This window comes from Tauraco erythrolophus, chromosome 6 (genome assembly GCF_009769465.1).
Source record: "Tauraco erythrolophus isolate bTauEry1 chromosome 6, bTauEry1.pri, whole genome shotgun sequence".
NCBI classification, from domain to species: domain Eukaryota; kingdom Metazoa; phylum Chordata; class Aves; order Musophagiformes; family Musophagidae; genus Tauraco; species Tauraco erythrolophus.
Genome location: NC_141470.1, coordinates 66,585,547 through 66,597,579, shown reverse-complemented (window position 1 = coordinate 66,597,579; position 12,033 = coordinate 66,585,547). Strand labels below are relative to the sequence as shown.

Sequence of the window (12,033 nt, the reverse complement as noted above, 5' to 3'; positions counted from 1 at the left end):
CCCCGCGCCGCCCACCGCCGCCGCCGCTGCGCCCTTCGCTGCCCGCACCTCCCCGCAGCCTGCCCCGATGCTCTGAGCCCGCGCGGCCCCAGACCCGGCCCCTTCCCGGCCGTGCCGCCATCTCCCCGCGCCCCGTGGCGGCCATTGGAGCCGCCTGCCTCGCATCCAGGGAGCCGGTGGGAGGAGAAGCCAGCCCGCCGCCATGGAGAGCCCCGGCGGCATCACCGACAAGAAGAGGTACCGCCGCCCGACGCCGCGGCCTCCCGAGCTGACCGCCCGCGGCGCCGGGGCTCGGCCCGCGCCGGTAGCGCGCTGCCCGCCCCCTGCTCGCCGCCGCTTCCCTCCCCTGGGGCTGCCGGCGCTGTCCCCCAGGCACCCCGCTGCCCCCCGCTTTGTTACCGCCGCCCCTTCCCCGTCCTTCATCGTCGTCGTCCCCCCCCTTCCCTCCCCGTGCTGCCCCAGCCCGCGAAGCGCTTCGCTCTTTCATTCCTCCTCCTTCTCCCCGCCGTTCACGTCGCCATTTTGTCGGCGGGGGGAGCGGGCCGGGGCTCCGCTGGCCGCAGGCGCTCGGTGTGGTGCGGCGCGTCTCCCGCGGCGGGAGCTGTCCCACCGGCCCGGCCTGGCGTGGCGCTGGGGCCCGCGGATGGGGGCGCCTGGCGGGTTTTGTCCCCCCGCGCGGCCGCGGAGCCTGCGTGGGCCGCGCTCCGCTCCCCGCGCCCTCAGCCATCGCGCCCGGGCGGCCTGCGCGCCGAGAGCGAGACAACCGGGCCGGGCGAGGGGCCGGCGGCGGGGCCAAAGGGTGTCCGCGGAGGTCGTGAGGGGAGCCGGGGGGGGAAGCGCCTGGCTTCGGCCGAGCTGCAGCCGGGCCGGGGTGCGCCCTGCGCGGCCGCTCGCGGGGGAGCGCCCGGGGGGCTGCCTTTGCTCCTGAGAACGAGCGGGCAGGAACGGATTGCGCTTTATTCCAGGCGGCCCCAGAGCCTGTGGCGTTCGGGTTTTGTGCAGAATGTGGAATATTAAGCTTTAGAAAAAGCCCAACAAAACCCGGAGCCCACGCGAGGCGTGGGGGGGGGGAGGGTGGTGGTGGTGGCGGCGGCTGGACAATGTGAGTTGAGGAGTATGAATAATTCACCAGGGATTGTTAGCTTAAATTAGGAGGGGGAAATAAAAGCCTTAAAAGCCTTTGTTACCCGGCGAAGTTGGGGAGTTTGAGTGTTTGGGTGACCAGATTTCCGTGTTGGTGCTCCACGGGCGCGCTTTGTGGAGGAATTAATTGCCGTAATCGCCATCTGTAGAAGACGCCGTTTGTTTATATTGATCTCGATACCTTTTTTATTATTATTTTATTTTTTTTAAGACGGTTTTTCTCTGCTCTTCTATCAAAGGGTCGTCTGAGTAGGTTAAATGTATTGAGTGTTAAGAGTGTGAGCTGTGTTGGGAAGGAGACTGGCTGGCTTTTAAGATGGATGGTGAGCTTTGTGCGGAGCGCGGGGCTTGCGGACTGGGAGCGCTTCGCCTCTGGGACAGTGTCGTCTCGGTGATAATTCGGAGTTGTTACGGTGGTGCAGGGGGTGGGATGGGGGAGAGGCAGCTTTTAGTCCAGCGAAATCCGTACAGAGGGGCACCTGGGGCTGGCACCGATTCGGTAACCTTTGTTTTCTTCTCTGCTTAAAGCTAATGGCTATTGAGAAGCCTGGGAGAAAACATTGCAACAGAAATGATTCTTCTGAGCTTTGCTCTGCTGCCCTAATTTAGTGGCAGGTCTAGAAAGCGAGTTTGAGACTTAAGTTGTTCTCTGTTGCTGGTTTTTGTTTTGTTTTCCCTTGAGCACTTGTTATTTTTTACTTACCGTTCTGTCCCACTTGGGTACTTTTTTTTTTTTTTTTTTTTTTCAATTTCCTTATCCTGGATGTAATCAGTTTTCTTCAGAATGTAAGAATCGGTATGCAAAGCTTATCCTTCCTTCCTAAAGGCAGGGCTTAAGAAAGAGAATTGGTTGTTTTCTGTTTCCTGTAGCCTGAGTTCAAAGTTGGGAATGTTCCTTATAAAACAGTAAGGAATATTCAGATTACTTCTGTTGTAGAGTGTGTTTTAATCGAAAACATAAAGCTGTATCTGTGGTACACTCATCCTGGGGGCTGTGAATGTGCGGTTGAGCAAAGATGGCTAAGTGAAAAAGGAAGGATATGAGCTCACCAGAGAACTTATTGAACAACTCAAGCGTTTCTCAAGAACCTGGGTTGTTTGTAGAAGAGTTTAGGTTTGACGGTGCCCATGTTCAGACTGTTTTTAAGGGAGAAGACCTTTCGGTCCTGTTCTTTGATGATAAAACTTCGGCTAATTGTATATATAGTGCACCTCAATTTTGGCATGAGTTAAGATCCTTTTATTCCTTGTCCTTCCCTGTGCTTATATTGGGATAGTGTTTGGCTCTTGATAGTTAAAGTGAAGCTTGTTGTCTGCTTAATTCTGTGCTGCGAGATGCAGAAATTATGAAATTTGACCAAGCGTGTATCTCGGTCTTACATAAGTGAAATTTAGTTACAGTAGTAACTGGAAGTGTGGCTTCATTTACTGGTCTGTTGAATCCATTCTTTGATGCAGTCCTGAGCTTCTCATATACATATAGGGGACAAGATTCCCTAAGAAACTAAGTATCAACATCATGATTAGTTATTGAGTTATTTGGGTTTTAGCGGCTCTTCAGTAGTTGTATGATTTTCATGTGCTCCTGGGTTTTCCCCCATGTGCTACAAGGAGCAAGTTTATCTCAGTGCATGGAGTGGTTAAAACAGCATTATTTTGGGAGCTTTGTTTGCTTATTGACTTGAGTTCAAATTTAAGGCTTTTATTGAGAAGTATGCTGATTTTTCTCAATGTTCTTTTAACAAACTCTAGAGCGCGGATGTTTGGTGCTATGAAAAGTTCTTCCCCAAGACTGTGGTGTGACGCTTCTTTATTAGAGAGAACCATTTTAAGTAAATGACCTGTTTAGGGTTACTGGTTACTTTGGTAGTGGCTTGCAGCTGGTAGATACACTAGAAAAATTAATCTTGGATTGTTTTAAGTCCTTACTTGTAGCATAAAGTACTGATTTTTTTTTTTTTTTAATGGTGTGGGTGCTAAATAAAAATGAGAAGTGGAAGGATGTAAAAAAGTGATTTCTTGAGTGCTCAGCCTGAGTCTTGAGATGGTATAAAACAGTAGAATTTAACATCCTGACTTGAGGGCCTTGCAGAAAAACCTCATCTTTTCAGTTTCTCAGAGTTGGGACTTGGAACTTGGAACTTAACATCTGTCCTCTAAGGGGATGATTTGAAAGACCAGAGTTTTCCTGCAGGACCCTTGCCACTGAGGTCCAGCTCCACAATCTGTTCGAGAAGCCGGGGTCCTGTGTTGCTGGCTCTGAGCGGCAGTGGCTGCTACTGGTTTTTCTTAAACCGGTGTGAGGTCTTTAGGATTGTGTGTGCCATTGCTTTTTGTCTGTTAATTTCTTTCAGTGCTGATGAAACTGAGCCACCATTACTAAAGTCAAAAGTGAATACAAAACCCTTTTGTATATACTCTAACTGTACGTCTCTACGTGTTGTAAGAAGAGGAGAAGTCTTTCAGTAGATCTCATGTAGTGTCTCCCTGCAGGTACGGGGAGGGCAGAATGCTTTCGGGCTTACAGAACGGTGTTTTTACGGCTTTCTGGATTTTTCTGGATTGTTTGTCTTACCATAGGGCTTACAAGGTGGTAGTGCCTGTGTTGTCTGTTCTTTGCTGTTTCTTCAAACATGTTAACAGTTTCGAACTCCTTCAACAGAAGTGATCAGTAACTACTTTCCAGGGGCTGCTGAAGATGAACACAACAGCTACTGCCCTTCCTCCTCCTTATCAAGGCATTGAAAACCAGGGAAGAATAGCTGTGAAGAATTTGCCTACTGCAGATATTTTCCATAGTTTTGCTCTGGTTTTACTTTGTTTTCCTTTTATCATTGAAGGTCTGAGCATTTGGCAGCATGTTGATGGAAGCAGTGGGAGGGTTATCTGGGTTTTGTTTACAGCCGTGCTTGCTTTGCCCTGTTAAGATATAGTGTCTTCAGTCCACAGTCAGGGTCTCCTGGTTGGCACGCTTGAAGTACCAACAACCAGCCCACACTTAGTGGAGAGGTCTAGTGTAGATGTGATTTAATGGTCCAAGTTGTCAGGTGGTCTGCAATGGAGGGATGGGATGGTAAGACATTTTATTTCAAATACTTTAAAGCTTTTTTAGTAACTCAGCCTTCTGTATAAATGCTCTTCCTTTCTGGCATCTCTGGAGGCACACCCTGGACTTTTTTTTGGGGAGAAGGAGAATGAATGTAGCTGCATGCTGTTATCAGCAACTTAAGTCTGGCAATTAAGTTAACTATTGGTTTAAAGATGGAGGTGTGAAGTGGATAATCGATCTCATTCTCTCTTTTAATTGCCATCCCATTTTCTAGTTAGTTGTTCTCTTCTCAGAAATGTCCATCAAGGGCTTACCTAAGTTAGGCTAAGATCACGCTAAAATAAGTCCTTTGTAAGCCTAGAGAAGCTGAGAAGCAGTTACATACTGTGTTTCTACTGGTGCCAGAAGAGAGGCCAGAGAGGACCATCGTGCTATCACGTCTAAGACCTCAGTCAGCAGCATAGCAGCATGCTTTTACTGAGAGATGGTCGCTTCCTCCTCTGTGTGTTGTGAAAGCAACCGTAGACCTTTGTTCCTCCCTATCATCGAACTATATTACGCTGTTTATAAGGCTGTTTCCAAGGCTCTGGTTGATGATGGTGAAGTGGAAAAAAAAAGTCTATAAATATTAATAACACTAGCAAATGTCAGCAGTGTTACGGTGTAAGCCCAAACCCTTCTGAGGTTCTTAAGAGTGTCCACGTTCACTTTGGTGTGCTTCTGACCTGAAAGCCTTGGAGACTTGCTAAGCCTACGCTCATGTAAGACAATGGATTAAATTCTGGAGCGTGTTAATGTTGTTCAGTAGTAACGTTGCACCAATTTATGTTGGAAGGCTTGATTTCAACTAGGCTTGCGTGAGGTTTTTGGTATTACGGGGGACCTTGAATGACAGAAACTGCTGATTTTTGAGTATTATTTTTTTTTTTTGTACTGCAGAAGAGAATTTGGCAGTATTATCTCAATTTATTCTTGAAGAGCTTGTTATTATGATATGCCAACAAAATAATTCTCATACGATTGTAGAGTATGCTTTGTTAAGTAAACCCGAGGGAAGCACCACGTGGTTCAGTGGTGGTATACGAGAGCATCTAGATTTTCCTGATGATACTGCTTTTTCAAGGAGATGCAAATACCTATCTGATTACAATATGTGTCCTTTAAAAAACAAACAGCTTCAAAACAAAAACAAATCTTGCAAAAACCTTAACAAGAAGGCACAGTAACTGGTTTCGAGCAAGCTGATGTCCAAAAGGAAGGAATGTTCCAGATTACAAGTCATCAGCTCAAATGCTCCTTTTATCTTCACATACACAGTTATATAGGCAGGTGTTTACATGCCTCAAAAAAAACCACCTAGGTAATGCATGGAAAGAACTTGGACCATAATCATCTTTTCATGTTCTAACAGCCCTTTGTCTCTTGGATTCAAGAAGGTGTGAGCATTTTGAGCCTCTCTTGAGAAACCTCATTTGTATTAGAGCAGGCAGAAGAGCGTGCAGGAGAATCTGAGTTTTCCACTGAGTACTGCTCTGACATGAGAGATGCTTAGGGGTTTGCTGACATTGAGAACTACAAAAATGGCCCAGGAGAGAAGGTGAGCCTTTTTACTTTAACTAATGACTGAAAATTCAGGAAAGATACAGGTTTCCAAATTGGAAACCATTGGATGTGAAGGCTGTTAAGGTTTTCCTCTACCAAGATCTCTGCTATTTAGCTTAGAATAAAAGTCTCTATGAAAATTAAGTTCTGAAATTACTAGAAACATGAACATGGAATCAAGTGAATACATGCCAACATATATATATTTTTTTATATATATAAATACAGTTTATGTAGGTGATGAACACTTCAGGGTTCTTTGATGTGGAGCCATAGCCTCAGTTGATGTAAATGAGCACAGGTTCATTGAAGCTATGCCTGTTCATACCAGCCTGGGGGTTTGGTCTGAGATCTCAGAGTAAGTACCTTGATAAAGAGGAGTTTCATCACATGTGTAATCTGTCATTTCTTTCTGTTGAAGCCTGATAATAGTAGGACTTGTACAAAAATGTAGCTTCTCAAAACGTTGAGATATTTTAGTACCAAGACATTTGAAATGGCTCTGCTGGCACTGATGAGCTGGTTCTCCAAGGAGATCCATTAACAGTTCTTTAAGAAGATACTCAATGCATAATGAGCTTTGTGTGTGTTAGGAGAGACACTGTGCAGCTTCTTTTTAGTTTGGTGTGCTGTGAATGAATGCTTGTTAAGTGTTTTAAGGAAAAAACGTTACAACAGATCTTGTAACTCACTGCATTAAAATGGAGCCTGAAGTTCAACTGAAGAATTGAGGGAGCCGAATCATCATCACTGAACTGTGCTATTATATTTACAGCAGTGGAAAGTTTTACCATGTAACTTATTTAATAACCTTTTCAACTCGATTTGTAATAATCTTGGAAGTGTAACCTGAAAAAGAGGACTGTCGTGGCTTTTTTTTACCAGAATGAGTTATTTCACTATCCGTTCTAAACCGAAACCAGTTTGGTGCTACTTTATGAAAATTCTTACATTTCAAGAAGCAAAAGAATTTGAGGCCAGGATTGCTGTTTTTGTGAAGTTGTTGTCATGCTGCTCACAAATGAGAATAGTAAATGGACTGTTACGCAAGAAGGAGTTACTAGAGGCTTCCCTCCTTACATTTGCCCCCTGCTCACATCCCTTGGAAGAGACGGGAATATGCTTCAAGGAACAGAAGACTTGCAGTAATACACATCAAATACAAAAGCTGCAGCCTCTACTAGCTCAGCTAAAGAAACAAGAAGCTCTGTGATTTAGCTGGTGATGGGAGTCTTCAGTGCTCCGTCCTTCAGAAAGGACTTTTTCCTTGCACCCTATTGAATCTGCTGGATGTTGAGCTGACATTGCTGCAGGCTTTTTGTCCTAGTTATTGTTGGAAGCGTTTTTCTTGACTGTTTAGTGGATCTTGTTTGTTCTTTATTAATACAGAAAAATAAAATTTTATATCTCTTCTGTTTTGTGTTTTTTTTTTAAGTTCTTAACTGGGTATTTCATGATTAAAGGTTTTAACTGAAAGCAGTTGAGCAATGTGAGGTGAAGGGACAAGAACTTGGATGGAAGCAGTAAGGGAAAATGTCCAGTTTCCACTCTGGAAAACCTGAATGCAATGGCATAAAATAAATGAATTATCTTAAAGCCACGGTTGAGATTAAAATTAGTTACTTTATCAAGAGTCTACATCTGTCTGAAATAGAACAGTTCATAGCTAAAACATTGTTTACTGAGAGCTTGACAGATATCTTAAGGATATATTTTTGATTTTTTTTTGTGAGCCTGATAGAAGGAAAAGCAGGAGGGATGAAGGGAAGGGAGCACTCAGTGGCTAGTCCTGTCAAGGCCATGTCCAGATACCTCTTTTTGAATAGCTGTGATTTTTCTCTAATAATAAACACAATTTAAACACAGCTAGTTAAAAGAAAAAATAATACTGTGTTCTAGGAAAAAGCCAAATAACCTAGTTGAAAAAAATCAGAATTTTCTCACAAACAACCACTATATACCATGTGGTTATTTTCAAACAGTAAATTACTATGCATAGGTAAAATATCAGTGGGCTACGTTGTGTAGTAAGACACAGTAGAATCATTTCACCACGTTCTGAATTAGAAATACTAATTTTGGAAGCTTTTATGTTCTTACTCACACTTTCTAAGCGGGGAGGTAGTTGGGGTTTCAGGTCAGTTCGAGGCCGTATCCAGGTGACAGATAATCTTGGCAGTGTGGTCCTGTGCTGGCTTCAGGAGATTCAGGTTCTGCTGCCAGCTCTTATGTGCCATAATTTACCTGTCTGTAAAACGGCTTTTCGTATAGACTTCTTAGTCTTGATAGTAAGACTTGAGTTTGTAAGTTAAGGTGTAGCTCGGTGGAGTCTTTTCTCACTGCCTCTCCCCTCTATCGTTTTGCAAGCGGCAGTGGGTTCCAGTGTCGCTCAGAACGTTTCTGCTGCCGTAGCTAATTTGCTCTGAGCTGCCTGCTTGCTCTCTTAATTTGTTAGGGGTTTTTCAGCTAGGGTTTATTTTTGCTGGTGGTCACGTTATGGTCAATGCTGGTTAACTACCGTCATGTAAAGAAAATAGTTTAAATTGCCTTGTCAGAAGGTAGTGAAGACAGGCTGAGAGAGTTGGGGCTGTTCAGCCTGGAGAAGAGAAGGCTCTGGGACGATCTTATCGCAGCTTTCCAGTACTTAAAGGGGCCTACAGGAAAGCTGGAGAGGGACTTTTGACAAGGGCATGTAGTAATAGGACAAGGAGTGATGGCTTTAAACTGAAAGAGGGCAGATTTAGATTAGATCTAAGGAAGAAATTCTTCACTCTGGGGGTGGTGAGGCATTGGAACAGGTTGCCCAGAGAAGTTGTGGCTGCCCCATCCCTGGATGTGTTCAAGGCCAGGTTGGATGAGGCTTTGGGCAACCTGGTGTAGTGGAGGTTGTCCCTGGCCATGGCAGGGGGGTTGGCACTAGATGATCTTTGAGGTCCCTTCCAACCCAAACCATTCTATGATTCTAATGAACAAAGGAATTAATTTTAATAGTTTACATACAGAGGTATTGTCTCTGTACTTGGCTATTATGCTAGTTTCTGCAGTTAAATCTCTCTTAAGTCTTTGTTACTGTATGTAAGGAATTTCTGATTTCTTTTCCTATGTTGAATTACTGGACTGTAATATTCATTAATTCATAATGAGCAAGACATTCTTCTAGAAAGTCACATGCTTGTGATTACATGTAAGATTTGTGTGTGAGGTTTTTTTTGTTTGGTATTTTCCTCACAAGAACTCTGTACACAGACTATAAAATAAGGAGAATTGGTAAAGAAAATTGGCCACAATGACGAAAGCAATAAGACTTAAAAATAATCTCATACAAGCAAGAAGAGGCAAAGCTGTAACTGGGAGTTGATTGTGAACTGACAGTTGAGAGATTGCACTAATTCTGTAAGGCAGCTATAGAAGGAAGGAGCACTCCTCCTAACTGAGTTGGAAAAGGCAAAATTTATGGAGAATTTGCAAGTATATTAGTTCCTGGAAAACCTGCCTATTCAACTGAGAATTCAGACTTTACAATAAGTGTGTGAAAGCGCAGTCTGAAATCCTTTTTTCCCACCATTGGGAGGAGCGTTTGGGTACCAGAGTAGCCTGGTAAGCCGGCACGGAAGATGGAGCTGATCCTCTGGCTCTCTCCTCCCCACCCCATCGCCTGTTTTTTCTCGCTGTTAAACAGCAAAGATTGGGGCTCCCTTGCAAGACTGACTGTAGTGGACCCAGTTGCCCCTACCTTTAGTTTCCCACCTATTATATCATTCACCTGCCGAGGGATGACCAGTCCGTGCTACTGGTCAGGCTGGACAAGAACGTTACTGCTGGGCTGGGAGGCGAGAGGGGAATGGGGCTTTGGGGGCTGCCTGCGACTCTGGGCGGTGCTTTGTGCAGGCCCTTCTCGGGACTCGATAGTGTTAACGCTACAGCTCTGTCGCCCCTGGTTGAAGTTGACGAAATTAAAAAGTGTTTTTAAGAGGATAAGGTGGCTAACTGACACATTCTCTCTCTGTGCCAGGTGGAAGATGAGGGAGTTTGGGGTGTGTTTTTATTTCTAAAGAATGCTTGCATCATTAACTCACCATATATTTAAATAACTGGATTTGGGTGGTGTTCTCTTAAATTATAATCCCATTTTTCGTACGAAGTCGTCGTTAGGGAAGTTGAGTTATTCTGTGTTAGTTTCTCTGTGTGAAGTGCAGCGCTTGCCTGGGACTTCTTTCCATGGAAGAATAATTTAGTAAGTGCTGCAGCTAGCAGCTCTGGATAAAATAAAGACCTAACAAACAGCAGAAAAAATTGAATGTCTGCATATTCAGCACAGTCGGAAGAGTAGAGCTCTGTTGTAATACGCTCTTTGGCATCTTCATCTTTTAGATGAGCTTGCATCTAGTTGGTATTTTGTTGGCTGAGGCGAACTATTGTGCTATAGGTGAGAGTCATGAGCATGCCCAGGGTTGAGCTCTTCAGGGGGTCCCCATGAGCACATCCAGTTGCACTGGTGTAACAATACCCGTGTTGGCTGTCTGCTGGACTATGGCTGCAAACCGTAGGAAGGAATTGCATCTTGGTCCTGTACAGCTGTGCTGGCAGAAGCAGCTGTTATAGGCCAGGCAGGAAAAGATGACCAGGTTTTGTACCAACTGCAGGAATTAATTCAACTTTAAAAGCTAAAGATGAGGCCACTTACAGGTCTACTTTTGCAGTTTCAATACCATCAGGATGACATATACTGTCAATGTATTATTTTATTGTGATAGCTGCATCTTGTCTTTTTTTTTGTGTGTAATGAAGAAAAATTGAAGCTGTGTTATAGTGGGTATGGTCTTTGTGACTCTGTTTCTAGGCCAGGTATTTTCAGTACTAGTTTTCCAGTCTCAGGAGAGGTTGTATCTAACATGGAAGTACTGCGTATGAAATCTTGTACTGGCAAATGATGGGAATTAATGTCAGAACTGAAAACTATTTAACATTCAATAATGAGATGTTACTGGATTCAAGGCACATTGTTCATTTGAATTATATTGCTTCCACATGGTTTATACATGATAAATACAAAGCCACTGGATTGTAGGAAACAATTCTAAGGAGAAAAATGTGAATCGCTATCAGAAGATGCTTATAGTTCTTTTTAGAATGTGCTCAAAACCTGGATCAAGAAAGATGAGCCTGGATTAATTAATACATGCACAATAGCTGTTTTACATGGCAACTGAAAACAGTTAAGAGAAAAAATCTACCTGATTAGAGAACCACTAGAAAGGTTAGAAAATAGGTAACGGCAGTAAAGCAACATACAGGAAAAAACCCTCCCTGATGACTAGTGTTAAAATAATACAGCGCAGTGTGTAAAATTTTCCTTGACACTGGGTGGTGATTTAAGAAACTAGGAGGAGACAAAGTTGACATGCTACGTATTTTAAGATCTGTCCATTGACCATTTTTAGTCTAGTTAGTATTTTTTAGTTGACGTTTATCAGCTACTCATGGCATTTCCCAGGGTTCTCTTTGGTCTTGGTTACCTGGTGGTAAATAAGCAGGAACAAGCCGGGTTTAAATGTGGCTGTTGTTTAATTTTACACGAGGAGATGAAAACTGTGGGCTCTGTTCAGAAGATTGGGGAATCACTGTAGAATTACGCAGTGGTGGGCAGAGGGGTCTTTGGGACGGTCTGAGGAACAATATGTTGTTTGAGAGACGCTCTGGCCCAAATGGTTCATATGACCATGGTTACAGGAATTGCATTTTCGAGTACAGAGGCCGTTTTAACATCTGTAACCGGTGCACAAGAGACCACTGCTGGTGTACTTTGTTCTGAAGGCTGCTGGGCCGATCTTGCTTGCTGCAAAAGCCTGCTGTAAAACTTTGTTTATATCTGCCTTGCCATATTTTAAAGCCTTTTTGATTTGAGGCAGTGAGTGTGTGTGCCTGGGCAATGTCCTTCATCTGAGCTCTCGGTTCAGCTGCAGTGAATCCTGGTGGTGAAATGTCTTTTTGCCCTGGGTCTCTAGCTCAGATGTCTTTTAGAACTCAGACATTTATTCAGCTATTGCATGTGAACATCTTTTAGATGCAAAACATGCTGGGTACTGGGTTTAAAACTGTCAGTGAAACACTGGTTTCTGTGAGCTGCGGTGCATAACCTGCTTTGGATTGCTCTCTGCTTCTGTATTCTGGTGGCAGAAACACAAAATGGAAATGAATGTCTGGCACTGAAATTGTGCAGGAAACATCAGACCTGAAAA

At 44.1% G+C, this 12,033-nt stretch overlaps 1 protein-coding gene across 1 annotated transcript in view; it reads left to right on the top strand.

The window, feature by feature from the left end:
• Window positions 1-202: 202 nt before the first annotated feature.
• Window positions 203-12,033, top strand: part of HIF1A (hypoxia inducible factor 1 subunit alpha) — a 31,801-nt gene continuing 19,970 nt past the window's right edge. Inside the window, exon 1 of the mRNA XM_086613637.1 lies at window positions 203-237. Within this exon, the coding sequence (XP_086469763.1) occupies window positions 203-237 (35 nt within the window). The remainder of the gene's footprint in view (window positions 238-12,033) is intronic.